Below are 26,760 nucleotides of genomic sequence, written 5' to 3' on the forward strand. Positions count from 1 at the left end.
AATGGAGCGAGTACAAAGAAACAAAGGCAATAAAGCTGATAAAGGGTCTGGAGGTTCTTAGTTATGAGAAAAGGTTGCGAGCACTGAACTTATTCTCTCTGGAGAAGAGACGCTTGAGAAGGGATATGATTTCAATATACAAATACCGTACTGGTGACCCCACAATAGGGATAAAACTTTTTCGCAGAAGAGAGTTTAACAAGACTCGCGGCCACTCATTAAAATTAGAAGAAAAGAGGTTTAACCTTAAACTACGTAGAGGGTTCTTTACTGTAAGAGCGGCAAGGATGTGGAATTCCCTTCCACAGGCGGTGGTCTCAGCGGGGAGAATTGATAGCTTCAAGAAACTATTAGATAAGCACCTGAATGACCGCAACATACAGGGATATATAATGTAATACTGACACATAAACACACACATAGGTTGGACTTGATGGACTTGTGTCTTTTTTCAACCTCACCTACTATGTAACTATGCAAGTGTTTGTTCAGAGCCTGCTCTGTGTCCCACAGCTGTCTTCTGGAAGCACCACATGCTTGGCCTGCACAGCTTAAATAAGCTGGGTGTGCGCCGGAACGTTCCATGTGTGTGTGCGCACGCATGTCCGCAATCCCAGCGAGCGGGTGTGACTGTATTGGCGTACGACGTGAATCTTCGTGCACCCAGATTAAGGCAACGGCGCATGTGTGGCGAAGCCGCATGCGCCATGGTGCCAAGCTGCTGTGCCCAGCGGCGCTCTTGTGAACACACATGAGCCATGGCAAACCAGGGCGACATGGCGCACCATCGTGTGCCATCATACAGATAAAAAACAGCCAGACACAAGCAAAAAAGGTACAAACACCCACAGCTAGCCCAGACCTCCCCCGTATGGTCACCGCACACAGGTGTCCAGCCTTAAGCTAGCTTGACTGATTGATACAATCACTTGGACACCCCACAATAATAAAATAAAGGGGTTTCACTTACCCGTCCAGGCGCAGGGCCACTTAGAAGTTAAGGGCCCAATCTTCACCCTTCACGGCGGGTTCCTGTCAATTGGACCTTCAAGGACTGGGTACCCTTTCATATTTTAGGGTCCACTCTCCCTTGGACCTGTACAGCACCCTGCAGGAAATGCCTCAGCGCTGTAGTGTCCAGGATTTCCACTCCACAGGGTCCAGCGCCCAGATGCCACGTTACAGGGAAAACCTTGCAGGATCTTGAGTGTTCTTTGCGAGGCTTGGGTACCATTTATCTAAGCATAAAAGCCTATGTCAAATGGATCCGATCGGTCAATCCTATGATTCATTTTTGGAACCGTTTGTGGGACTAGAGACCTGGAGCTCAGAGAGCTGAAACAAACCGTGCCATCCACCTTGCAGACACTGGTAAAAAACTGAAGTGCTTCTGAAGACCTTTGGTCTACCAGTGTCCATTCACCTAATGATGGAGTATAACTTAGCAGGTAATGAAGCCTGACTCTGTGTCCCATGATGTTTGAAATAGAAAGGCACTTTCTGCATAGCTTCAGCCTGCTGCTAAATGCAGATTAAAAAAAAACACTATAAAGAGAATAAACCCTAAGGTGGAAATTAGATAACTAAATAATCTGACTTCTTTTTTCTTGGGAAGCACATAAATAAGAATAATATCAATAGTTATATCATGCATGCTTAAGTATATGATCTGCACAAACCTATAGCAAAATGTATCTTGGGTTAATATACTAAAGTACAGCCAACACCATTTTTGTATAGAATAGGTAGATTACCCTTGTAAGTTTATTTTTTGTGCTAGAGACGCAACAGGTTGCAAGGCAAAGCCTCTACAAAGGAAGGGGGATTTCTCTCTTGGACAGTTGTCACAAAAAGATGCCCCCTTGGAAGGTTTCCACTCATTATTTTCATGAAAACTTAGAAATTCTGGATTTCCCATCACTATCTGCTTAATCAGTCATCAGGACTAACAGTTGATGAAGCTCCCAGAAAGTGACACCGACAGCATAGAACCTACAAGGTTCAATTCCCTCCCTTCTTCATCCAAAAGTACAAAATAATAATAAAATATAAGTTTGCATTATACATATAATTTAAGAAGAATTTCAACCACTAAGGTCTACAAAAGTTCTTACATGTCAAAGATATCCAATAGATAGCCTGCTGTCAAATACAAAAATTACAGGTATCAATGCTTTTCTAATATTTAGAAGCGCTTTAAAACAAACATTCAAACTCAATTAAAAGAATAGGCAGTATTTCGCATGATCTGTGGACATTCAACAGTCAAAATGAAATTAGTGAACAAAACATATATTTTTACTGTCATTCTGTAACACTTTCTTTAATTACTTATAAAAAATGTAATCTCACTTTTTGAATGTCCAGAGCTTTCATAGCCGCCAAATGTCTCTGATCTTCTTGGTAATGCACAAACACCTATACTTGTATCTTCATGTGGATTGGAAGAGAGAAATAGCATGCAATAGATCTTTTCAGCTGCAAGAATGAAGAAAGAATTTAAGTCAGGATTGACCAAAATGACAAAAAAAGAACAGTCCTTTCTTATAAAGAACAATCAGCATAAAACAACAGATCACTGAAAGACACAGAAAACAAGCAGTACTCTTGCACTTATATTGTTGTCATATTTCTCACATTAAAACCATCTGAAAACAAATTAACAGAATAAGTAACTTTTCCTTTTTTTTGTGCATTTGTTAACAATACCTTCCGCTATGGCAGCGAGGAGTGTGCTTTCCCCTTGTAGGCTGTCTGCACTATCAGATCCCACAAATAGTCTCATCTTGGATCCTTGAGAAGAATCGTCAAAACCGTATATGTCAGCCATGTCTATGTAAAGCTGTAGCTTTTCACTCAATGTTTGCATTATATATGTATCCTTCAAATTCAGACGCTCTGCACGAGAAAGAAACATACAGGAATAAAAGATATGAGACATAATGTGTATTTGCCATCTCTAAATTTTTTAACCGCTTCAGCCCCGGAAGATTTTACCCCCTTCCTGACCAGAGCACTTTTTGCGATTCAGTACTGCGTCACCTTAACTGACAATTGCGCAGTCGTGCGACATTGTACCCAAACAAAATTCACGTCCTTTTTTTCCTACAAATAGAGCTTTCTTTTGGTGGTATTTGATCACCTCTGCGGGTTTTTATTTTTTGCGCAATAAACAAAAAAAGAGTGACAATTTTGAAAAAAAATGCAATATTTTTTACTTTTTGCTATAATAAATATCCCCTAACAATATATATAAAAAAAGATTTTTTTCCTCAGTTTAGGCCGATATGTATTCTTCAACTTTTTTTTTTTTTTTTACCAAAAATATCGCAATAAGCGTATATTGATTGGTTTGCACAAAAGTTATAGCATCTACAGAATAGGGGATTACTGTAAAAATGTCACTGGCAGGGAAGGGGTTAACACGAGGGGGGGCGCGATCAAGGGGTTGTGTTCCTAGTGTGTATTCTAACAGAAGGAGGGAGGGGACTATGCAGGGGAGATTACAGATTGCTGTTCATACTCTGTATGAACAGACAATCTGTCTGTTCTCCCCTCAGAGAACCAGAAACTGTGTGTTTACACACACAAATCCTGGTTCTCGGTGTGCCCCGAGCGATCACTGTAGCCTGGCGGTGATCGCGACCGCCGGGCACTCGCAACGGCGAGCAGGGGGTGCGCACGCCCCTTGTGGCCACAGGGCAAAGCGACATTACAGAACGTTGTTTCGCCCAGCTGTGCCATTCTGCTGCAGTAAAACTGCGGTGGCTGGTCGGCAAGTGGTTAAACAACACACTTCAATTAGAAAATTAAAACTCATTTAGATATTTACCTTCGTAATCCTTAACTCTAGCAGCACGCTCGTATGCCTGTTTCCGTTCAATATCGGCTTCATTTGTTATTTCTTCTTCATCCGGACAACTTAACAAAAGAATGGGTAATTTTAAAGAAACTGACAAGCAAAGCATAATGCAAGTAGAGATCAATCAAATAATTGTATATATTAAAGATAGAGCCAGCAAGAGCACCAGAGTTTAACACACTATGTGGTAAATTAAGATATTCATAACTACATAGTAAAAAGCTGTTAAGGGAATTGGTGCCCCTGACAGAAAGTGTTTAAATAAAGTACCACTTAGCCACAGTTCACACTGGTGCAATTTGTCATGCGATTTGAAAGCTCCAAATAGCATGACAAGTCGCTCCCCATTTTCAGCAATGGAACCGTTCAAATTGCCACGACTCATGATGCAGCGAAATTGAAAAAGGTTCCTGCACTACTTTTTTTTTTTTACAATTTCATTTCGACTTGCATAGACTTCTGTTAAACAAAGTCACAAGCTGTAATGAAGTCGGAGGTGCAAATCGCACTGATCTGCAGCTTTGAACTCACGCTGAAGTAGTGTGATTTCAAAGCCGTACTAGCGTGAACCAGGGCTTACGGTCCAAAATCAATTTCTGCTTTCAGCTGTTTAGTGCATTACAGGGAACAATATAAGGACTCAAACGGTGAGGGGCAGCAAGAACAATTCATATAGAGATTCATTCATTCAAGAGGCTAAATGAACATCCTAGTGATACATTCTGTACCATGAACTACATTTAGCAAAGATATAAAAATCCTATGTAAATCAGGGACTCATCAGACTGCTGTGGTATACCTCTCCACAGCACCACGAATTAGTGTCATCCAGGTATTCCTCTCTTCTTTGGAGGCAGTATGAATTTCATACATCTCTGGGCCTTTCAGTGAAGCACTTATGAGGAACATGGCCTTTTCTTCATTAGCCACCTCTCGGACTATCAGCTTTTGTAATGAAATAACAGGTGGTTTGGCATCCTAGAAGATAAAATGGTTTGTTTATATAGGTGATGAAATGGTATCAGTTAAAACAGGCTTTATTCTTTTAACAAACATCCATACAATTTCAAATATTTTGTGACTTTGCCTATGTTTATTAATTTGAAGTGACACCAAACACTAATGGACACCAAGTATTCTCAAAAAAACAAACAAAAAATATTGTGACACATAAAAATTAGTAACAGCCACCAACCACTGTAATCTCCAGGGCCTTTGCTTTCAGGAAATATATCATGTTTGAGAGTTCCAAGTAATTTTAGAACAGAAAATGTTGATTTTAACTCACATATACACAATTCTGCCCCTCCAGCTACAGTTATAGATGCCTATGGCTTAGTACTTTTGTATTGTGCATCTATATCCACATTTGTGTATATGTCTATATCACTATTACCCATCTGTATATCCATCGGTGCGTAGGTATTCCATCCTGTTCAAGTGTCTATATAGGTCGCCTGCTGCAGACTGTGATCCAATCCCAGAGGGGCTCAGGTTCCCTTGTTCCATCTTGATGCGAATGGAGAGATAGACAATGTAGATTTACTTGTCTACCCCCCCTTACCTCTATGGCTATTCATGTTTTCACATAGAGTAATGGCAGAATTGTCTGCTTCGTCCTCTATGTGATAAGGGAAAGTAGTTAATAACACTATTTCATATCATACAACAAATAATATTGGTCAGTGCATAAAGTCCAAAGTGAGGCTTGCAGCGCACGCGGCCGGCGCCATTTTCGCGTACCCGGAAATTGTTCCCACTGAACGGCGTTGCCGATTGGAGCCACGTTTTGACATGAGGGTCTCTTACTGCATATAAAAGGCAGTGTATACTTTTTCATGGACTCCGTTTATTCTATTAAGAACACCAAGTCTAAGTGTGTTACAGAGAATTTTTTTTTTGTGTCACCTCTATATGGACACAGTGTATATAATTTAGAATGCTCACCATATGATATCACATGCCTATGGACTTTATGCACTGACCAATATTATTTATTGTATGATATGAAATAGTATTATTAACTACTTTCACATTAGCGCTACACTTTCCCTTATTACAACTCTTCATACAGGATTAGATCACTTGTTGTGTTAGCTGCTTATCTGTGGGAACACAGGAAATGACGCCTGATCCACACTTCCGGTTTTCCGGAAAGTAAACAAAACGGCGTGCGTTTCAGACGCCAAACTGACCACTAAGATGAAGCATTAGCGCCACTGTTGTGGTAGCCACCACATACAGCGGCGGACAATGTAAGCATGTACCAACACATGGTAAGACGCAAACTCATAGTATTACATATAATGTTGGTTGGCCATCAGGCATCTTTATGTACATAGCACTGGATTGTCTCTTACCCTGGCTATAGAGATCCGCTATGTCAGTCCGTGAGTTCACATGTTCACACTATACGGTAGGAATTTGGTACTACATGTTATACGTATATACATATTGTGGAGTTGTCACTCTAGTCCTGCCCCTCCCCACTGGACCGCCAACAATTAGTGGGCGGGTCCCTGGGGTCCTTCTGGGATGGGTTCTATGGATGCATTTGGGTAACTTAAGTAGTTGATGGAGGTAGCATTGCCAGGCTCTGAGGAAGAAGGTACTCCTTCAAAACGTGTCAGCCAGTAGTGGTTCCTGTGTCCTCTCCATCACCTGAAGACTGTTGATACCAGACTGATTGCCATCAGATTAAGGCTTTTTATATAGCGGTTTTCCTTCACATGTTTTTGAGTAGTTTTTAATATATTCTTTTATTAAAATTATCAAAGGATAATGCACAAGGCTGGTGCACCCTCTTTTCCTTTGTTTAAAAACTGGCAACAAGTGGTTAGAAGTCATTATGTTTTATGAAGTAACGTTATATAGAAATACATTCATCAACTATACATACAGTAACATTTGTATGTAGCATACTAAACTTGATTTGAAATGTTATGTAAAATAATGGCAATCATACCCACCAATGCTCTAAAAGGTCTTTAACCATTTCACGGCTGCCATATAGCAATATGACGTGTGCAAAGTGGTTGTGTTATCCTGACCGGACGTCATATGACGTGATCAGGATAACAAGCTGGCAGGGGCACGCAGCGCAGCGATCGGTGGTGCTTTGTGTCAGTCTGACACACCGCATCTCCAATCTGGGTAAAGAGCCTCTGACGAAGGCTCTTTACCAAGTGACCAGCTGTGTCCAATCACAGCCGATTACTATGTGAACAGAAAAAGCCGTGCATCGGCTTTTCCTCACTCGCGTCCGATAGACGCGAGTAGAGGAGAGCCGATCGGCGGGTCTCTTGACGGGGGTGTCTGCGCTGACTATCAGCGCAGACCCCCCCCCCCCCCCCCCCCCCCGAGGATGCCCATCCAGGACCATCAGGGATGCCACCCATAGCTACCAGGGATGCCCACCAGGTATGCCACCCATGGCCACCAGGGATTCCAATCAGGGCCAACATATGATGCCAATCAGTGCTCATCAACAATGCCTGTCAGTGCCTGCATATCAGTGATGCCCATCAGTGCCACCCATAAATACCCATCAGTGTGCCCTATGAGTGTCCATCAGTGCTGCATATCAGTGCCACCTATTAGTGCCACCTCATTGGTGTCCATTAGTGCCGCCTTATCCGTGCCTGTCAGTGCAGCCTCATCAGTGAAGGAGAAAACGTACTTGTTTACAAAATTTTCTTCAAAAGTTTCGGTCTTTTTTTTATTTGTTTAGCAAAAAATAAAAACCCCAGAAGTGATCAAATACCACCAAAAGAAAGCTCCATTTGTGGGAACAAAATGATAAAAAATTTTGTTTGGGTACAGTGTTGCATGACAGTGCAATTTTCATTTAAGAAAGCGACAGCGCTGAAAGCTGAAAATTAGCTTGGGCAGGAAGGGGGGAAGTGCCCTGTATTGAAGTGGTTAACCACTTCCATACCGGGTCTATTCTGGCACTCCTCTCCTACATGTAAAAATCATCTTTTTTTGAAAATGACTCAGAACCCCTAAACATTACATATGTTTTTTTAGCAAAGACTCTAGGGAATAAAATGGCAATTGTTACAACTTTTTATGTCACATGGTATTTGCGCAGGAATTTTTCAAACACGTTTTTTAAGAAAAAAAAACAAAACAAAACAAAACAGTAAAGTTGGCCCAATTTTTTTGTATAATGTGAAAGATGATGTTATGCTGAGTAAATAGATACCTAGCATGTCACGCTTTAAAATTGTGCACACTCATGGCATGGCGCCATACTTTGGTACTTAAAAATCTCCATAGGCGACACTTTACATTTTTTTACAGGTTACCAGTTTAGAGTCACAGAGGAGGTCTTGGGATAAAAATTGTTGCTCTTGTTCTAATGCACGTGGCGATACCTCACATGTGTGATTTGAATGCCGTTTATATATGTGGGCGCGAGTTACATATGTGCTCGCCTCTGTGCACGAGCACGCGGGCGCTTTAAATTATTCTAATTTACCTTTATTTTTATACACTTTCTCTTTAAAAAAAAATTTTTTTTGGTCACTTTTATTCCTATCACAAGGAATGTAAACATCCCTTGTAAATCGGAATAGTGCGTGACAGGTCTAAAAGACCCCAGATCTCTGCTCCAGGCTGGAAAGACCGAGATCAAAAAAAAAAAAATTAACTGTCTTGGCCTTTCCAGCTGATTCCCCCTGGCTTTGTTCACATCCGCCAGCCCGGATGTGACGTCATAACGACGCGCCTGGGCCTTCGAGGATCATAGAGATGACTGGGGACCATCTGGTTACCAGAAATCTCTATGATCAACTTCTGGTGGCGACTGATTCCTTCTCCGGCTCGCCAATGGTAAAGGCAAGCCGGGAGAAGCACTGGAGGGCGGCCGTCGCCTGTAAGAACGATCAAGCAGCTGAAATGCCGCTATGATTGTTCTTACGGTGCACAGAATCGCCAGCCAAAAAAGATGATATCTGAATGCCTGCAGCTGCAGGCATCATTCACATATCCCCACTCAAAGTCCAGGACATCATATGGGCTGGAAGCTGTTAAGGAAGTGGGGCAGGGGAAGTGAGCTCAATATAGTTTTAACTATATCCAATCTGGATACGTTTGAAAGCATCAGCTCTACCACCAACAGGAGAGAGAAAAAAATTTAAATAAGGAAGTACTGAATGTTGGGGTTTTGATAACATTGCTTTACGACACTTGAACAATAGAAAAGCATAAACAATAATATGACAAGTAGTTACAAAACGTAAAAGAAAACATGACTCGATTAGATGGATTTTAAAGAATGAAGCTTGTTCTATGACCTAACACACTTACCACAGAAGAAAATATATACTTTTGATCCTTCTCTTGAAGAAGCAGCAGTACATCAGTCAATAAAACGGCCAAGATATCTACACACCAAGAAGCAATTATAAATAAAATTGATTACAAATCAGAATCTTTGAAATATTGCATTGAACGTATAAATAAGTGATGCTTTAACTTTGCTAGTTTCCAAAGGGACTTTGTTGGTAGTTTTATCAGTTATCTATAAAGCTGAGACCTTTAGGCAGTTTATTGCCAACGACTAGTGAAGTGGATATTCAATTAAGTATTGGGCATATTCCACATTAACAAAAAAAAAAAAAAATGCACCCAAATTCATAAAAAAGAAAATGTGCATTTGTATTTCCTTTGCATATGAGCCTGCAAAGCACTGCAACCACATTCAGTGAATCACGGGTTTAATGCAAAGGCTTCTGCAGACTGTTTTCCAGCCCCAGGTCCGTACAGAGGTAGAAATTTTCAATTAAGGAGTTGGAGGAAGTAACAACAGATTCAAGTGCAGTGAAGTAACTTAATTGAGAATTACGAGTCCCTTTTTACAATTGGTAGATGGGACACGTAGTCCATTTACAGATCTCTTGGTGCCATGCACAACTATGCCAAATTTAAAATTAAGCAGAAGCCTGTGGGGAAAAGCACCATGCGATTAAGTGGGATGGGGGGGGGGGGGGGTGCTACACAACACCCTTAATATGGGTATAACAAGGATCATACTAAACTACTGTAAACACTTCAATAATCTAAAATCCAAATTGGTACGTCAAGGTACCCCTTTAAAAACAGGTCACTGTTATTATTTTATGCTTGCAAGTCTACGCTCATCAGACGGAAATCTGCTCAGGCCCCAACTTTGGACTTCTGTTGTTAACAAAATGGTGCTATTGAATAAATTCACTTACGAGTCTAGAGGATGCCCCAACAAATTCTCCTAGGTATGGGACATTTGGACGGAGTTCAAGGACACTGCAGCCTCAGCAGGAAAGCCCCAATCGCTGGTATTAATCTGCTCTTATTAACAGATATAGGTTATTTAATTGTACTGTGGGAACGTGTTCTCCTGACATCTAATTAGTGCCTACCAGCATTGTCAAGTAGGGTCACCTTTGGCATAGGTTGCCAACCATTTATGTTTTGTGTGCTTTGTTTTGTGTTCTTAATCCTAGGTATGCCCAGTAGGCTTTGTATACCTTACCCTTTACATTCAATTAAAAAAAAAAAAAATACAAAAAAAATAAAAAAATTACAAAAAAATAAATAAAAGTAGGTCACTGTAAAGAAAAATCTATTTTCCCCATATACCTTTCAATCTTCCTGAAGCTGTCTTCCAATAAAGCATGCCATCAAGAAGAAGTTGACGGTTTTCCATGTTATGCTTCCTAAATGTCATCCCATTCTTTAATTTAACAGAGGATTTTGGCTCCATTTTGGCTATGATTTCATTCAGACGTTGTCCCTTCTCACTCCTATGAACACGTAAATCTACTTCTGTGATCGTTTCCTTTAGGAGTGTAAGAGCCTGAGTCAATGCTTCATAGTCCTCGGTCCCTTCTAGAGAAAGCCATAAAAAAAGTACATAGCTAGACTTGAAACAAAATCTATTAAACCTAAACAAATGTATTAGATGTTCTACAGAAATGAAAATGAAGTGTTAGAAAAAACACTTCCTGACAAAGTTAAAGAAAAATGTAGAGTATTAGAGCACTGTAAAAATAAAGATGGTGCAGTGCACTGGTGGAATTTTTTCTGACACTATGCAATAATCACAATGTACAAATGCAGCGGAGTGCGAAAATTACACTGCCTTGTCTTCTTTTTTAATAAATAGGAATACACTAAGAGTATTTGTCCTACCTTCTGTGTTTTGAATGATCCTCTCCACAAGGACTGGATATTTCGTAATCCTCTGTGTAACCAAGAGTATACACTCAGGGACTCCCAGGCGCCTCACAATAGAGGAGTTACCTATTTTCTGTTCAAAGAAACAAAGTATAAACTTAAATATCCTACAACACTTTATTGCCTACTCACACAAGAAGTAAAAGTCAAGTGATGATGAATAAAAGAAAAAAGTGACATAATTCATAGTTCATTTACAGTTGTTTTGTATTCTGCACTCCATTTAAATCCATTACGTTACTATACATGAAGTTTTGGACAACATAATAAAGCTACTTATAGTAGAACCATGGGAAAAAATAAAAGAAATTACATACAGTATGATGCAGTGTATCACTAGAATTAACAGAGCAGTTTTGTTTTTTGGAGTCCCACATAACATAGTTTAATTACCTGTTGATCTTGACAGTGGATCCCTGTTAATTTTTCCACTCCCTGTACCAGTACAAGCTGTCCACCAAAAGTAGATACAGGGTTGGGAAAAAAAATGGGATTTTAGTTTACTTGTAAAATCATTTTCTTGGAGAATTGGAGGATATCTACAACCCCAATTCAACAAAAAGTTAGGACGCTGTGTAAAATCTACATAAAAACAGAATGCAATGATTTGCAAATCTCATAAACCAATATTTAATTCACAATAGAAAATAGAAAACATATCAAATGTTTAAACTGAGAAAATGTACCATTTTAGGGAAAAACGATGACAGTAAAAAAAGTAATTTGGAAATTGAGTGTAGCAACAAGTATCAAGTTGGGACAGGGCCATATTTACCATGCAGCATCCTGTCTTATTTTAACAACACTCTGTAAACATCTGGGAACAGAAGTCCAGTTGCTGGAGTTTTGGGAGAGGAATGTTCTCCCATTATTGGCATCCAACATTGCATCTTAGCCTTGTCCCTTGCACACAGAGATTTCTCCAGATTCTCAATCTTTTGAAGATATGTACTGTAGATGATGATATATCTAAAGTCTTTGCAATTTTACATTAAGAAACATTCTGAAATTGACAATTTTTAGACACAGCTTTTTACAGACTGGTGAACCTTTGCCCATCTTTACTTCTGAGACACTCCGAGGTGCTCAAATTATACTGAATCATGTTACTGATCTGTTGCCAAATGTTCTTCCTGCTTAACCACTTACTTTGCCAGCTTTTCGTTTCCCAAGACCAAATTTTGAGTCATGCTGTCGCCATCCATTTCAAAATTACCTTACCTAGCTTTTTTTTTTCCTTAAAATTGTACATTTTCTCAGTTTAAACTTTTGATGTGTTTACTACTTCTATTGTTAATAAATTATGGGTTTATGAGATTTGCAAATCGTTGTATTTGGTTTTTATCGATTTTACACAGCATCCCAACTTTTTTGGAATTGGGGTTGTATTAGAATAGGTTATTTTTTAAGAGGTTATGCCACCACCATCAGGTGATTAGACACTGGCATAAACAGACAAAAAATCCCCTGCCAGGCATAATTGCTCCCCGTTAGCTAAGGCTTAAAATTTTGTAGCAAGCCAAAAGCTAGAAAAGCAGAGGGGTGGGATCCCTGTGTCCTGTGATGTACTCCAACAAAGGGATCTTACAGGTAAACCAAAGATCCCATTTTCTCTATTGTACATCCCTGGACAGAAGATATTTCATCTCCATTATGATGCATGCCCCAAAACACTGAATATGAGGGAAGGTAAACACGACAAGTCAACAGGCCCCAAACAACTAAAACAGAAGAAGGTGGTGTCCTCAGCAGCTCGAACATCTACATGGTAAAACCTTGTAAAAGTATATATGGAAGACTAGGTAGCTGATTTACAAACTTGAGCTACCAATGCCTGATGACAAATAGCCCAGGAGGCACGAACACTCCTGGTAGAATGAGTCATCACTGAACATGGTGGAATTTTCTCCTTCAGTTCAGAAGCCTGAGACAAAAGCTGATAGATCCAACAAAAAATGGTAGATAGGAAAGCTGCATTACCCTACCTTCCGCAAGTACAAAGAGCGAAACAGACTGAGGAATTGTAATAATAGACTGTAATGGGTAATGAGTAATAGGTGTAATGAGCCTTGCTGCCTGGCGTCTGAGGCTTACGACAAAGAGAAAGGAAACACAATGGGGTAGATTTACTAAAACTTGAGTGCGCAAAATTTTGTGCAGCTCTGCATAGAAACCAATCAGCTTCCAAGTTTATTTTTTTTCTCAAAGCTTAATTTAACAAGTTGAGGTTAGAAGCTGATTGGCTACCATGCAGAGCTGCACTAGACTTTGCACCCTCCAGTTTTAGTAAATCAACCCCAATGTCCTGGTTGAGATGGAACAAGAAACCACCTTAGTTAAAAAATAACAAAAGGACAGTTGAAGCAGTAGAACAACATTGTCTGGGTTAAACACAGAACGGTTCCTTGCAGGAAAAAGCAGTAAATTCTGAAACTCTGCAAGATGAAGTAATGGCAACCTGAAAAATAATCTTCCAGTGCTAAATCTAAGGAATATCACAGCTGGGGTTAAACAGAAATTTCTTGTGTGATACCTTGCACAAAGAGACACACCAAGGAACGTGAAGCAATAGGTCTCTGAAAGAAGACCACCAAGGCCGAAATATGACCTATGATTGTACTCAAAGCCAGTCCCAAACCAATGCCAGATTAGAGAAAAGCCAGTATGTGAACTATTACATACTTGCGAGGATGAAATCCCATAGCCTCACACTAAGCAAAATTAAATTTCCAAGTCCTGTTGTAAACCTTCCTTGAAATCGCCTTCAGAATTCTGGCTTCAACAGCCATGCCATTAAAATTGGCAACTGTAAAGAAGAATGGAAGATTGGACCCTGCAACAGGAGGTCAAGACGATCCAGAAGGCTCCAAGAGTCTTAAGGTGACACGCTCACAACATCAGAGTACCGAGTCCTCCAGGGCCAATTTGATGATCAGAATCATTGGAAAACCTTCCTCTTGAATCCGGCGAGGTAGAAGCTGCAACGGGAGAAAGACGTAGATTAGAGAGTACTGGTGTCACCAAGCATTCAATTCAAATGCTCGAGGATTCCTGGTCCTGGGGATGAGCAGGTAAAATCTTTATTCAAAACACGACATAAATCAGTACATGACACCGCTGGAGCAACACAGCTTCGCCGCTAACGCGTTTCACGCTCTTGCAGAGCGCTTACTCATAGCTAGGGACAAGCCTGTCTGGCTTCACATTGAACCTGGACAACAGAAGAGCTATGGTACATCCGGGTTACCCCATCAACAGAAGAGCTCCTCAAACACTTGCATAGTTACATGGTTGGTAAAGTTGAAAAAAAGACACAAGTCCAACCTGTGTGTGCGTGTGTGTGCGCGCTTTTATGTCAATATTATATTGTATATCCCTGTATGTTGTGGTCGTTTAGGTGCTGTCAGAAACCATGAATCAGACTGAGACAGAAGTACAGTTAAATCACACTTGTTTATTAAGAATATAAAAAAAAGGTAAACGTAGTCAAAACAGAGTTCAGAAACCGGAACAGATATTCAGACAAGTCAGAAGGTCAGGGAGCTAGAGGGAATGTCAGCCAAGCAAGTCTAACAGGAACACGGAAGAGCATCTCTAGAGATGTGACCAAGGCGAAGGCAGAGATTTATTTTATTTATTTCTGGTACTTCTATAATACCGCCATTTTCCGCAGCGCTTTACATATACATTGTACATTCACATTAGTCCCTACCCTCAAGGAGCTTACAACCTAAGGTTCCTAACACACATTCATACATATACTAGGGCCAATTTAGACAGGATCTGATTAACCTACCAGCATGTCTTTAGAGTGTGGAAGGAAACCGGAGTACCCAGAGGAAACCCACGCAGGCACAGGGAGCACATGCAAACTCCAGGCAGATGGTGTCGTCGTCGGGATTCCAACCAGCGGCCCTTTTTGCTGCTAGGTGAAAGTGCTAACCACTACCCCACTGTGCTGCCTTAGAGATCATTTGGACTGGACGGCTTAAGTAGGCAGGACCGACGAACAGGATCAACAGGTGAGTCACTGTGGAGAGATAGGAGCTGGCAATTAGCCTACAGCTGAGCGGCCAGCTCAGAGAAGGAGGGGCTGGTCCCTGACAGGTGCCTATCTAATAGTTTTTTGAAATTATCTATGCTCCCTGCTGAAACCACAGCTTGTGGAAGAGAGCTTACCGTTCTTACCGTCAAGAACCCACTAAGCTTTTTTTGGTTAAATCACTTTTCCTCAAATTTTAGTGAATGGCCGCGAGTCTTTTTAAATGCCCTTTTGCGGAAAAGTTTTATCCCTATTGTGGGGTCATCGGTACGGTATTTGTACAGTGAAATCATATCCCCTCTCAAGCGTCTCTTCTCCAGAGAGAATAAGTTCAGTGCTTGTAATCTTTCCTAATAACTAAGATCCTCCAGTCCCTTTACTAGCTTTGTTGCCCTTCTCTGTACTCTCTCCATTTCCAGCACATCCTTCCTGAGGATTGGAGCCCAGAACTGGATGGCATACTTCATGTGCGGCCGGACCAGAGTCTTGTAGAGTGGGAGAATTATCGTTTTATCTCTGGAGTTAATTCTCTTTTAAATGCGTGCCAATATTCTATTGGCTTTGCTTGCAGTAGCTTGGCATTGCATGCGGTTGCTGAGCCTGTCAGTTACTAGGACCCCCAGGTCCTTTTCCATTCTAGATTCCCCAAGAGGTTCTTCCCCTAGTGTGTAGATTGCATTTATGTTTTTGCCACCTAAATGCATTATTTTACATTTTTCCACATTAAACCTCATTTGCCATGTAGTTGCCCACCCCATTTGTTCAGATCTTCTTGCAAGGTTTCCACATCCTGTGGAGAAGCTATTGCCCTGCTTAGCTTAGTATTGTCCACAAATACTGAGATTGAGCTGTTTATCCCATCCTCAAGGTCATTTATGAATAAATTAAATAGGATTGGTCCCAGGACAGAACCCTGAGGGACCCCACTTTCCACACTGGACCATTCAGAGTACTCCCCATTTATCACTACCCTCTGAACTCGCCCTTGTAGCCAGTTTTCAATCCAGGTACTCACCCTTTGGTCCATGCCGACAGACCTTAGCTTGTACAGTATAGTAAACGTTTGTGCGGAACTGTATCAAATGCCTTTGCAAAATCCAGATACACTACGTCTACGGCCTTACTTCATCTAGATGACAGCTCACCTCCTCATAGAAGGTTGGTAGATTTGTTTGGCAAGAACGATTTTTCATGAATCCATGCTGATTACTGCTAACGATAGCATTTTCATTACTAAAATCTTGTATATAATTCCTTATCCCTTTAAAAAGCTTGCATACTATTGATGTTAGGCTAACTGGTCTGTAGTTCCCAGGGATATATCTTGGTCCTTTTTTAAAGATTGGTGCTACATTGGCTTTTCTCCAATCAGCTGGTACCATACCAGTCAGTAGACTGTTTGTAAAAATTAGGAACAACGGTCTGGCAACTACTTGACTGAGTTCCTTAAGGACCCTCGGGTGCAAGCCATCTGGTCCCGGTGACTTATTTATGTTAAGTTTTTAAGGCTGTTTCTGATTTTATCCTTTTAACCATGGTGGTGCTTCCTGTGACATGTCATGAGGATAAACATTGCAGTTTTGGTTACTGAAGCCCCCGTTTCCCTCGTGAAGACTGAGGAGAAGAATACATTCAAAACCTTCGCCTTCTCACCATCTTTTGTACCAGAATCCCTACATGATTCTTTATGGGGCCAATATGATCTATTCTCCCTCATATTATTTATGTTCTTAAAGATTTTCTTGGGATTTTTCTTACTCTCCTCTGCTATATGCCTTTCGTGTTCTATCTTAGCCCCCCCGATTACACCCTTACATTTCTTATTGCATTCTTTGTACAGTTGGAATGCTGATGATGTTCCCTCAGCCTTGTATTTTTTGAAGGCCTTTTTTTCTTATATATGAATTTTTACGTAGGCATTAAGCCACCCATGGCTTTTATCAGCTCCTTTAAATGTATTACCCTTTGGGATGCACTGGCTAATATCCTTATTTAATATGCTCCTAAAGCACACCCAGTTTTTCTCTGTGTTCTTTGTTCCTAAGATTTTATCCCATTTAGTATCTTCTAGCAAGGGGTGTAGTTTCTGGAAGTTGGCTCTTTTGAAATTCAGTGTCTTTGTATTCCCCTTATGCTTCCTATTTGTGTGATTTATGCTGAAACTAAATGATCTGTGACCGCTGTTTCGTAAGTTGCCCCGTATTTCTACATCCGCGTTCAAGTCTGTATTGTTAGTAAACAGTAAGTCTAGTAACGCATTGTTTCTTGTTGGTGCATTTACCATCTGTCCCATGAATTGTCCTGTAAGACATTTAGGAAGTGGTGAGCCTTAGATGAATGCGTGGTTCCTTCCACCCAGTCTATGTCTGGATAATTAAAATCCTCCATTATAATGACACTTTCCATCCTTGCCGCCAGAAGATTCCACTCCCCCAGAGACAGGTGCTGATGGCTGAAAAAATGCACCTGCCAACTTTCTGTGCCTGGAATGTGTTAGACAGACAGCACAGAAACAGAGTTCTGCCCAAGACAGTATGAGGTTCACTTCCTTCAGGGCCACCCAACTTCTGGTGCCTCCTTTAAATACACCACTGCCGTGACTGTGTGACTGAACCCTTACAGGGATGCCTGCAGCTACACTGACCAATGTAACAGGGCAAGATAAATCCCCCTCAATCCCAGGATGTAGATGGGCAACGACACTTTCTGTGGTGACTAAGTCCCCTGGACTGAGAGATTGTCCTGAGCTCCACTCCAACTTAGCAAGCTGGTGTCCGTTGTCAGGACCCTTATAGATCAGGAAATGATTTTACAATCTCCAGCATCTGAGAGAAGATCCACTAATATAGGGACAATCGCCTGCTAGGGAGTAACAACACTGGGGAATCCAATGACTGTCCCCCCTCCTTTCCCGTGCAATGAAGACATTGCGTTGGAGGGGCCTGAAATGAAACTGCGCAAAGACACTGTCTCAGGGAGGCTACCATCTTACTAAGAACCCTCATGCAAAGGTGAGACAGTGCACCCTAGGAGACACATGAAAGTGGCGATCCTCCACCTGAAGATGCAGAAACTTTCAGTGAGGAAAGATCGTGTAGCTAAGCATCTATGCCATCTACTAATGCCAGGAAAATCTCCATACTGGAGCAAGGCCACTGTACCTGTGGAAACTTGCTGAGTCTCTTGAGGTCTAAGAAGGGAGGAACATCATCTCTCGGTTATGGAACCATAAAAGGGTTTGAGTAGAAACTGCAAAACCTTTTGCTATCTGGACCAGAAAGATCACTCCCCATAATAGAAGATGATCGATCTTGCAAAAAGATTATTTTTGTGGTTTATAAGAAGCATTTGAAGGCATGAAGTGCAGGGGAGGATTGCTCTAAAATTCCAGGCCTTTTTGAGTGAGATAAACTGGGGTTCTTTCAAGAGAAGATTCCTTGGATGAGGATTCTTCTGCATCTCCTACCAGAGCAGTCTTGTCTTTCTCTACCTTGTCCTCCACTGGTTTCTCCTCCATTAACAGGGAGGAAGGGAGGAGAGGACGAACATTTTCGCTTGCAACCAAGGTGGTCCAGGCCAGCAAATATTCAAGAAAGCTGATGCTGTACTCAGCGATAGACTTATTGAGTTCTCTTGAGGTTGAAGGAACAAACATTGATGCTCGGTTTTTGGAACCACAAAAGGTTTGAGTAGAAACTGCAAAACCTTTAGCTCTCTGGACCAGAATGATCACAGAAAGCTGCTGCTGTATTCCTTCCCTTTTCGCAAGGAACTGAAGAAAGGTGTCCCATAAGTAATATTACCAGAAAAGTCGTTGAGAAGGTACAATTTCCATTTAACACCAGTGCGCTGGTTACCCCAGGAGATTTGACTCCATAGGGAAATGTTGTGTGGCCCGTTTAATACTTGCTGCGATTTGTAGTCCCACACAAGAATGACTCTACTGTGACCTATAGTCCCACAGTGAAAGTTACTCTGATCTGTAGTCGCACAGAAAAATGACCTGTTCTGTTGTGACTTGTAGTCCCACTAAGAGAAATTCTTCTGCAACCTGTAGCCCCACAGAGAGCATGCACTACCGACATACATGAAATTCAAGATGGCTGCCACCAGTGCACTCTGACCCAATCGTGACATCAGCGTGTTGTACTGCGCACATGGCCATACTAGAGTGAAAGCAGGAGGTGGAGAGTAGCTCTCCTCCAAAAATGTTGGTACCCTGAGCCTCCTAAATGGCCCCTTCATACTGCTATTGCTACGTAGCGCTCAGGGTGGCCAAGCAGACAAAAAAGTTTTTTTGTGAGCACTTATGGTGCAGAGGAGAACCAAAATGGCAGTGCCACAAACTAGAAGTGCTGGTCTCCCACAGCAAAATGCAGAGACCAATGGGAATAGGCATCTTGTACACTCAAAGATGTATGAATTTCCCTTGTCTAAGAAGAAGTAAAGCCGAATTTCGTAGACTGATAACAGATTTTTCTGAAGGAATGGGTACAACCAACCCATGTTGTGACTTGAAATTGGTGCAAGGTGGTAATTATATCTGCATTCTTTTGGTCTGAAGCTGGCAGATTAGAAGGAAAAAAAAAAAGCTAGGAAGGGGCAGAGAAATTATTTTGTAACCCATTGGAATGTTAGATTGAACACAGAGGTTCAGGACATCTCAGACGCCAACAGATGTCCCCAACTCCAGGGAATATTCAACATCAAATGACATGAGTTTCTTACAAGCATGTTCAGAGGACAAGGTTTTTTTTTCCGGATTCCCCAAACAATCAGAAAGAGGATTCATCAGAGACAATTACTTTATCCCAGTCCTCAGCAGTCCAATCCCTGTACCTTTTGCAGAACGTCAGTCCCTAATGTTTTTCCTGGAGAGAAGTTGCTTCTTTGCTGCCCTTCTTGACACCAGGCCATCCTCCAAACGTGTTAATCTCACTGTGCATGCAGAGGTCCTCACACATGCTTTCTGCCATTCCTGAGCAAGCTCTGCACTGGTGGTGTCTCAATCCCACAGCTGAATCAACTGTAGGAGAGGGTCCTGGTGCTTGCTGGACTTTCTTGGGCGCCCTGAAGCATTCTTCACAAATGCAGTGGGAATTCTTTTTATGGGATTAAGTTAATTTTCATAGCAAAGAAGGACTTTGCAATTAATTGCAATTCATCTGATCAATCTTCATAACATTCTGGAGACTATGCAAATTGCCATCATAAAAGGCAGCAGACTTTGTAAAAAAATGTATACTTGTGTCATTCTCAAAACTTTTGGCCATGGCTGTATATGACCCAAGGAGCTTTGCCTTTACAACTCCTCTAAAATCTCTTGGAACCTTGTCATACAAGACCTGAACTGTGTGTGTAGAGAGATATACAATCGAGAGTCTAGGAGGATTTGCTGCAAATCTTTTGGCGATTAAATTTTTCTACTCTCACAAAGTATCTATATCTCCATTTTTATATAATGCATGTTTCAGTTTCTGTATACCGAGATAATAGAACAACCAATACTCAGTCCCAATGCTTTTTTTTTTGTTCCAGAGCTAACTCTAGTCACCTACACACTCTGCCACTGAGATCAATGAACCTACATAACAGTAATAGGTTTAGATTTAAAACATCTTTGTGCAAAAAAAAAAGAGGGTGTTTTTAACAGTAATTGGTACTCACCTTCATGAGGTTCTGAAACTTCTTATTTTCTCTCATCAGGAACTTGTAGTGACTAACTGCTCTATTGTGCTGACTACAGAACACACCATATTTGTCCTTCATCCTTGCAGCAGTGTCACCTGAGAACTGAAATTAACCAAAATTACCAAAAAAAAAAAAATCAGTACTTGACAAAAAATGAATTAGTGCTCATATACCGTGTAACAAAATGGATTAGAAAAAAAGATATTTAGCTGCCATATGCAGGTCATGTTCCCATTGTGGAAATACTTTGACATATTAAATCTCTAAAAGCTATCCAAAAATTACATGTCCAACTTAAATGCTTAATGACTTAAGCACACTGTCACACTAGGACAGGAATTTTTGGGGCTATGGGACAACTACAAAGCAGGGAAGTATTGTGTAACCCACAAAGAGAACTGGGAACAATGGTAACGGATTACAATCAGCCTCCCAGATTGTTGACATGATCAAAAGATTTTTGTTGCCCTTATTGGACAACCCTTTCAATGGTAACAGACCAAAGCTAAGCAAATAAAAGAAGTTCATGGTTAGGATTTACATACAATTCAAGGATATTGGTTCTCCTGGCCATTAAAAATGGAAGTCGTCATTAGGTTGCACATATATTTTTAAAGCGGTAGTAAATTCTTGTTAAAGAAAAAAAAAAAAAAGTTTCTTCCTGTAAGGAAATATAATGTGCTAATATGCACTGCATACTAGCACATTAAGAGAGATTTACATTATCAGCGCAGACCCCTGTCAGGAGAGCCGCTAATCGTCTCTCCTCTACTTGCGCCTTGACAGCGCGAATACAGGAAAAGCCGATAAACAGCAGTTCCTGGTTACCATGTGATCAGCTGTGATTGGACATGGTAAAGAGCCTACGTCATAGGCTTTTTACCAAGATCGGAGATGCGGTGTGTCACAGTTACACACTGCATTACTGATCGCCACGTGCCTTTATCCTGCTGGACGTCATATAGGCAAGTTCAAATTCCTTTTATCATATGTGTACAGGAAGGGCTGAACGTAGGCTTAGAAGTTGAAGCCTGGGTAGAGCAATTAAGTGCTCAATGTTGTACCAAGGTAGATGCTTCTGAGATGTTCCACTGTTCAACCACATCCTGCCCGGCCTATAACAGAATGACGGCCCGGCAGGGGATCAGTTATCCTGACTGGGCATCATATGATGTTCAGCAGGGTAAGGGCACGCTGTGACACACCACATCTCCGATCTTGGTAAAGAGCCTATGACGTAGGCTCTTTACTATGTGATCAGCTGTGTCCAATCACAGCTGATCACATGGTAACCATAAAGTGCTGTTTATCGGCTTTTCCTCTATTCGCGCTGTCAAGGTACGAGTAGAGGAGAGCCGGTCAGCGGCTCTACTGACGGGCGGTCTGCGTTTATAATCCGCACATCGATTATCAGTGCAGCCTCTTTAGGGATGCCCACACATGCCAACCCATGCCAGGGATGGCAATCTGTGCCCAATTTAGGGATGCCAATGAGTGCCCACGAGGGATGGCAATCAGTGCCCATAAGTAATGCCTGTTAGTGCCCCCTCATCAGTGCTACCTATCAGTGCACAGCCACCTATCAGTGCTGCATATTAGTGCCTCTTCATCTGTGCCCATCAGTTGCACCTCATGAATGCCCATCAGTGCAGCTTCATCAGTGCCCATCACTGAGGGAGAAAATAAAATTTCAGTCTTTTTTTTTTTTTTGCTGAAAAAAAAAACAGCAGTGATTAAATACCACCAAAAGAAAGCTCTATTTGTGGGGGAAAAAATGATAAAAATCTCATTTGGGTACAGTGATGCATGACCGCGCAATTGTCATTCAAAGTGTGACAGCGCTGAAAGCTGAAAATTGGCCTGCTCAGGAAGGGGATAAAAGTGCCCTGTATTGAAGTGGTTAAGTAAAACCTTCCAAAACATATTTTATGAATTAGTCATCATCATTAGTCATCTTTTACAGGCAGCTTCAGCTGTTCAGGCTTTTAGCTGCAAAATTCTGCGCTTGCAAATAAAGACTAGGGCCATTCTTGAAATATATCTTATGACGTTCTAGGGAATGCACACAAAAATCAGAGCAGAAGGTAATTGCTATAGCTGCTCTGTTCAAGCATGATCCTGGAAAACAGGGCCTTGTTGGTTATTCGTTGCCCTAGTCCAGTTAGCTCCGGTTTGACATACAGAAATTGCAGCATCAGCTGTCTGCAGGGGCTGGGCCTGCCAAGGTAAAGACAGCCTTTAAGAGCATCTCCAATTTTCTACCTGCAGAATCTTTGAAAAAAAAGAACATCTTCAATAGGCATCTACATGTTAATATCTTGACCGCTTGCCGGCCGCCCACCGTCATGACAGCTGGGCGGCACGGCTCTTGTTCTGGGTGGCCCCAAATGCACAAGCAGGCAGTGATGTACGGGTACGTTTCTATGTCTGCACAGCCCACCCAACCGCAGTACATTGCAGGCGGCCCATCCACATGTCGTTATACATTTTCTATCATCTACACACAATTATTGACCTGGCTGACTTCACCTGCCTTGGTGGATTTGGGTTGGATTATCTTTTGCTGTATGATGTCTCTGCCACCCATGCTCTGCCCATAAATCTTAGAGACTCTTCTCTGGTGGGTTTACTTGCTACTAATCACTCTTATACCTGATTCAATGCAGTGTGGGTTTATGCAGATACATGAGTGGGTCTCACTGCCTCTCGGCTTGGGGTAAGTCTCCTAATCCTATTTATGAGGCCAGCTGATTATTGATTGCATTTTTTGTATATTTCCATGATATATTTTCCATGGTATATTTCCATATGTTCTGCTTTACAGTGCAGCAGCTGATTGATGTGAAACATATAGAGATACACCGATTGTGGAACTGTTCCCAAAGCACTTGACAGTTATATGTTATAACAGTTTCTATTATCATGTTTTGTACACCAGTTGATACTGTACGTTTTGAATCTTTATGTGGGAACTGAGTCCAAGGGTGGAAGCCCATATCAGGCTTGCAGGCTATTTGTTTTTAATTATACATTTGTAATAACATTTATTTTTAATATTGTCAATTTTGTTGTGAAGTCTTTGGGGTTACTGAGAAAGTCCACTTCCTCTTTTTTAAATATAATTTTATTGCATATAATTGGGATGTGATACCCATAAATTTACTTACTGGCACTGCTTCTAGTGTAACGAGACCAGCAAAATCATCAAAGGTGTTCCTGATCACCGGTCACCAGACCTGTGTAAGCCATCAACCGTGTTCCTGATTGCTGACACACCAGTGACAATGTTACAAAACTAGTACAGCCAGCAACAATGTTCCTTATTGCTAGCCACACCATTGCAAGTTTAACCAGAGCCAACATAGTCATCAACAGTGTCCCTGATCCCCACCACATCAGTACATCCGTCAGTAGCAGGTAAGTATGACATGTTTGTTATTTTTATTTTATTTTTTTAAAATGAAGATTTAATACCACTCTAAGTTGCTCCTTGGATTTTGGGCCTCTCTATGTGGATTAGGCTGTGAAAGTCTCACACATGTGATATTGCCAGTCTTGGGAGGAGTAGCAGAATGTGTTTTCGGGTGTAATTCTAAGTATGCCTATGCTGTATGTTAGAAATATCTTGACAATTTTGTGGGGGAAAAAAAAAAACACACTATTATCTTTTTGCCTTTTCCAAAAACTTGTGCCAAATTACCTTGTTTTTTGTGGGTGGAAAGGCTTCTTCCTCACAATTAGGTCTCATTTGGATCCATTTAGTGGAGTCTGCCAGCTCAGGAGGCGGATGGCAGGTCCTTCTCTGCTCACTGAGCAGGGAGGGCCCTGTCAGAGCGATGCTGATTCCTATGGAAAGATCGGACGAAAATGGACAGCATGTCCGTTTTTATCAGATCTCATCCGATCCACCAAGGCGGATGGCAAACGTATCGCCATACGTCTGTTTTTAGCGGATCGAATGGCAGACGGGGGGTGTCAGTGGACACATTTCCGCTGACATCCGTCTCCCCATAGGAGTCAATAGATGGCCCGCTCAGATTCGCCTGAAAAACGGACAGGTGGATCCGAGCGGGCTTGTCGTGTGAAAGGGGCCTAAGAGTTAGCAAGGAAAAAACTAATTATGGCCAGCTTAGTAGATTGTTTTAAAAAAAGAGCTGGATGCATTCCTAAATGCATAAAATATAATTGGATATTATTATTTACAGGTATTAACACCGGGGATTGTCGATTCAGGGAATATCCAGAATTTTTTCCTCCACTGAGCAAATTGGCCCATACTTTAACAGGGTTTTATTGCCTTCCTTTGGATGAACTGTAGGTGCATGTATAGTCTATTATATAGAGATTTTCAGTTGGTTGAACTAGATGCAAGAGGAATTATGTAGGACATAAAAGGTGGAGTTCCTATACAGTTGTGTGTTATAAAGTATCTGAAAACACAATCATATAATCTAAGGAGTATCACAAAATTGGATATTAACTGTTATCAAACTACCAAACATAGCAGTGAATGTGATTCAAATGTTTTCTACAGGACAGTGTATTTTATTTAAAGGACAAAGAAGAAGGTTTTATCAGTATGTTACAATTGATATGTGCACACAAGGGATCTTTTACCTGTTGTACAAGAATATCACCAATCTTCTGTATGATGTAGTTCCGATCACTCCCCTCTTCTAAGGATTCTTTGCGCCTCTCTTTAAATCGAGTCAAGAACTGCCCATGCAACTCCAGAAGTTCATCCAGACAGGGCAAAAGTAGATCGATTTCCTTATTCCAATGCAGTTCTTCCCTAAGTGCTCGACAATACACTTTCAACATGATTTTAAGTGTCCTGACATGGTGCATTTCCGTCTGCATTAGTTCTGAGATCAGCAAAAAAAAAAAAAAAAAAACGTGAAAAATTCACATTGTCTGGAAATGTGTAACACAAACCATTTTGAATTAAGTGAGCTATTCAATTGGATACAAGATTGGATTTCTCACCATAAATTACATCCTGCCTCTTGATAACCTCTTTCTTCTGTTTTTTGGCAAATGGAGGTTCAACTGCACTGCTCCAAGACTCGGTCTCAAGCTCAACAGCATCAGCTTCTAACTCAGATCTAACTGAGGAATAAAATGCTTCTGAAAAATAAAAAATATATAACAAATATAAGATTGTGAGTTCTAGCATGAGTGAAAGTGTGCCAAGATGTAAAATTACAAATCTCAACCACATTTTTTTTAGAAAGTTAAAATATCCTTTTTTTTATTCTTCTTACTTGAACTTAGCATTATGTAAATCATCAATATTTTCTTGAGGCATGATGATGACCCTCTGAAACTAATGTTACATGCTGATAGTAGGAAAAGAGAGAAGTCTTTCAGAAAGTCGTCCTGGTACTTTGATGCCCTGAGTTCAGAGCAGGGCAGGCAGCAGAGGTGCTCAGACCTTTGTGAATAATCAGGGAGGAGAGGATAGGCCAAAAACCGGGCAACAAACTTGAAGTGGTCTGTCAATGTTAAGCGCCGATAAGGTACGGTAGTTAAAATGGAACAGGCATTTTAAAGTTCATAGATGCCATATATTCTCCTCGTCTAGGAAAGGTGATTACTGACTTTCCAGATTCCATGCAAAATTTTTGAATTTATTAAGGGATTATTTAATTTAGAATAGGACAATAGGATACCCCCATTGGGCTTTGGTATCAAACAGATTTGATTAAAATCCTTTGAATTTGCCTTGTAGTGGTATTAGCACAATTATTCCCTGGGACAAGAGGCGATTCAGGGCATTCTGAGACCTGCTTTTTTTCTGCCCTGAAAAAACCTTCCCACCTCCTGACCTCTTGAATGAATTGATCAAGTGCCTCACCAAAAAGACATCTTCCTTGGAATGGCATACACGTGAGTCACCTTTTGGCTGTCCAAGTTTTTAGCCATAAGATTCTGCCCACCCCAC

The 26,760-nt window shown here is 41.1% G+C and overlaps 1 protein-coding gene across 7 annotated transcripts in view; it reads right to left on the reverse strand.

Annotated features, from left to right (window-relative positions):
* ARHGEF18 (Rho/Rac guanine nucleotide exchange factor 18) overlaps nt 1–26,760 on the reverse strand; it is a 355,668-nt gene that overhangs the window by 81,819 nt on the left and 247,089 nt on the right. For all 7 annotated transcript variants that reach the window (XM_073599247.1, XM_073599232.1, XM_073599238.1 and 4 more), the window contains exons 14-23: nt 25,803–25,943; nt 25,434–25,681; nt 20,793–20,918; nt 11,039–11,156; nt 10,487–10,735; nt 9,176–9,252; nt 4,662–4,840; nt 3,833–3,921; nt 2,710–2,898; nt 2,353–2,478 (exon numbers count right to left, since the gene is read on the reverse strand). In XM_073599247.1, the coding sequence (XP_073455348.1) occupies nt 2,353–2,478; nt 2,710–2,898; nt 3,833–3,921; nt 4,662–4,840; nt 9,176–9,252; nt 10,487–10,735; nt 11,039–11,156; nt 20,793–20,918; nt 25,434–25,681; nt 25,803–25,943 (1,542 nt within the window). The remainder of the gene's footprint in view (nt 1–2,352; nt 2,479–2,709; nt 2,899–3,832; nt 3,922–4,661; nt 4,841–9,175; nt 9,253–10,486; nt 10,736–11,038; nt 11,157–20,792; nt 20,919–25,433; nt 25,682–25,802; nt 25,944–26,760) is intronic.

The sequence above is a fragment of the Aquarana catesbeiana genome, linkage group LG01 (genome assembly GCF_042186555.1).
Source record: "Aquarana catesbeiana isolate 2022-GZ linkage group LG01, ASM4218655v1, whole genome shotgun sequence".
In the NCBI taxonomy this organism is placed as follows: Eukaryota; Metazoa; Chordata; class Amphibia; order Anura; family Ranidae; genus Aquarana; species Aquarana catesbeiana.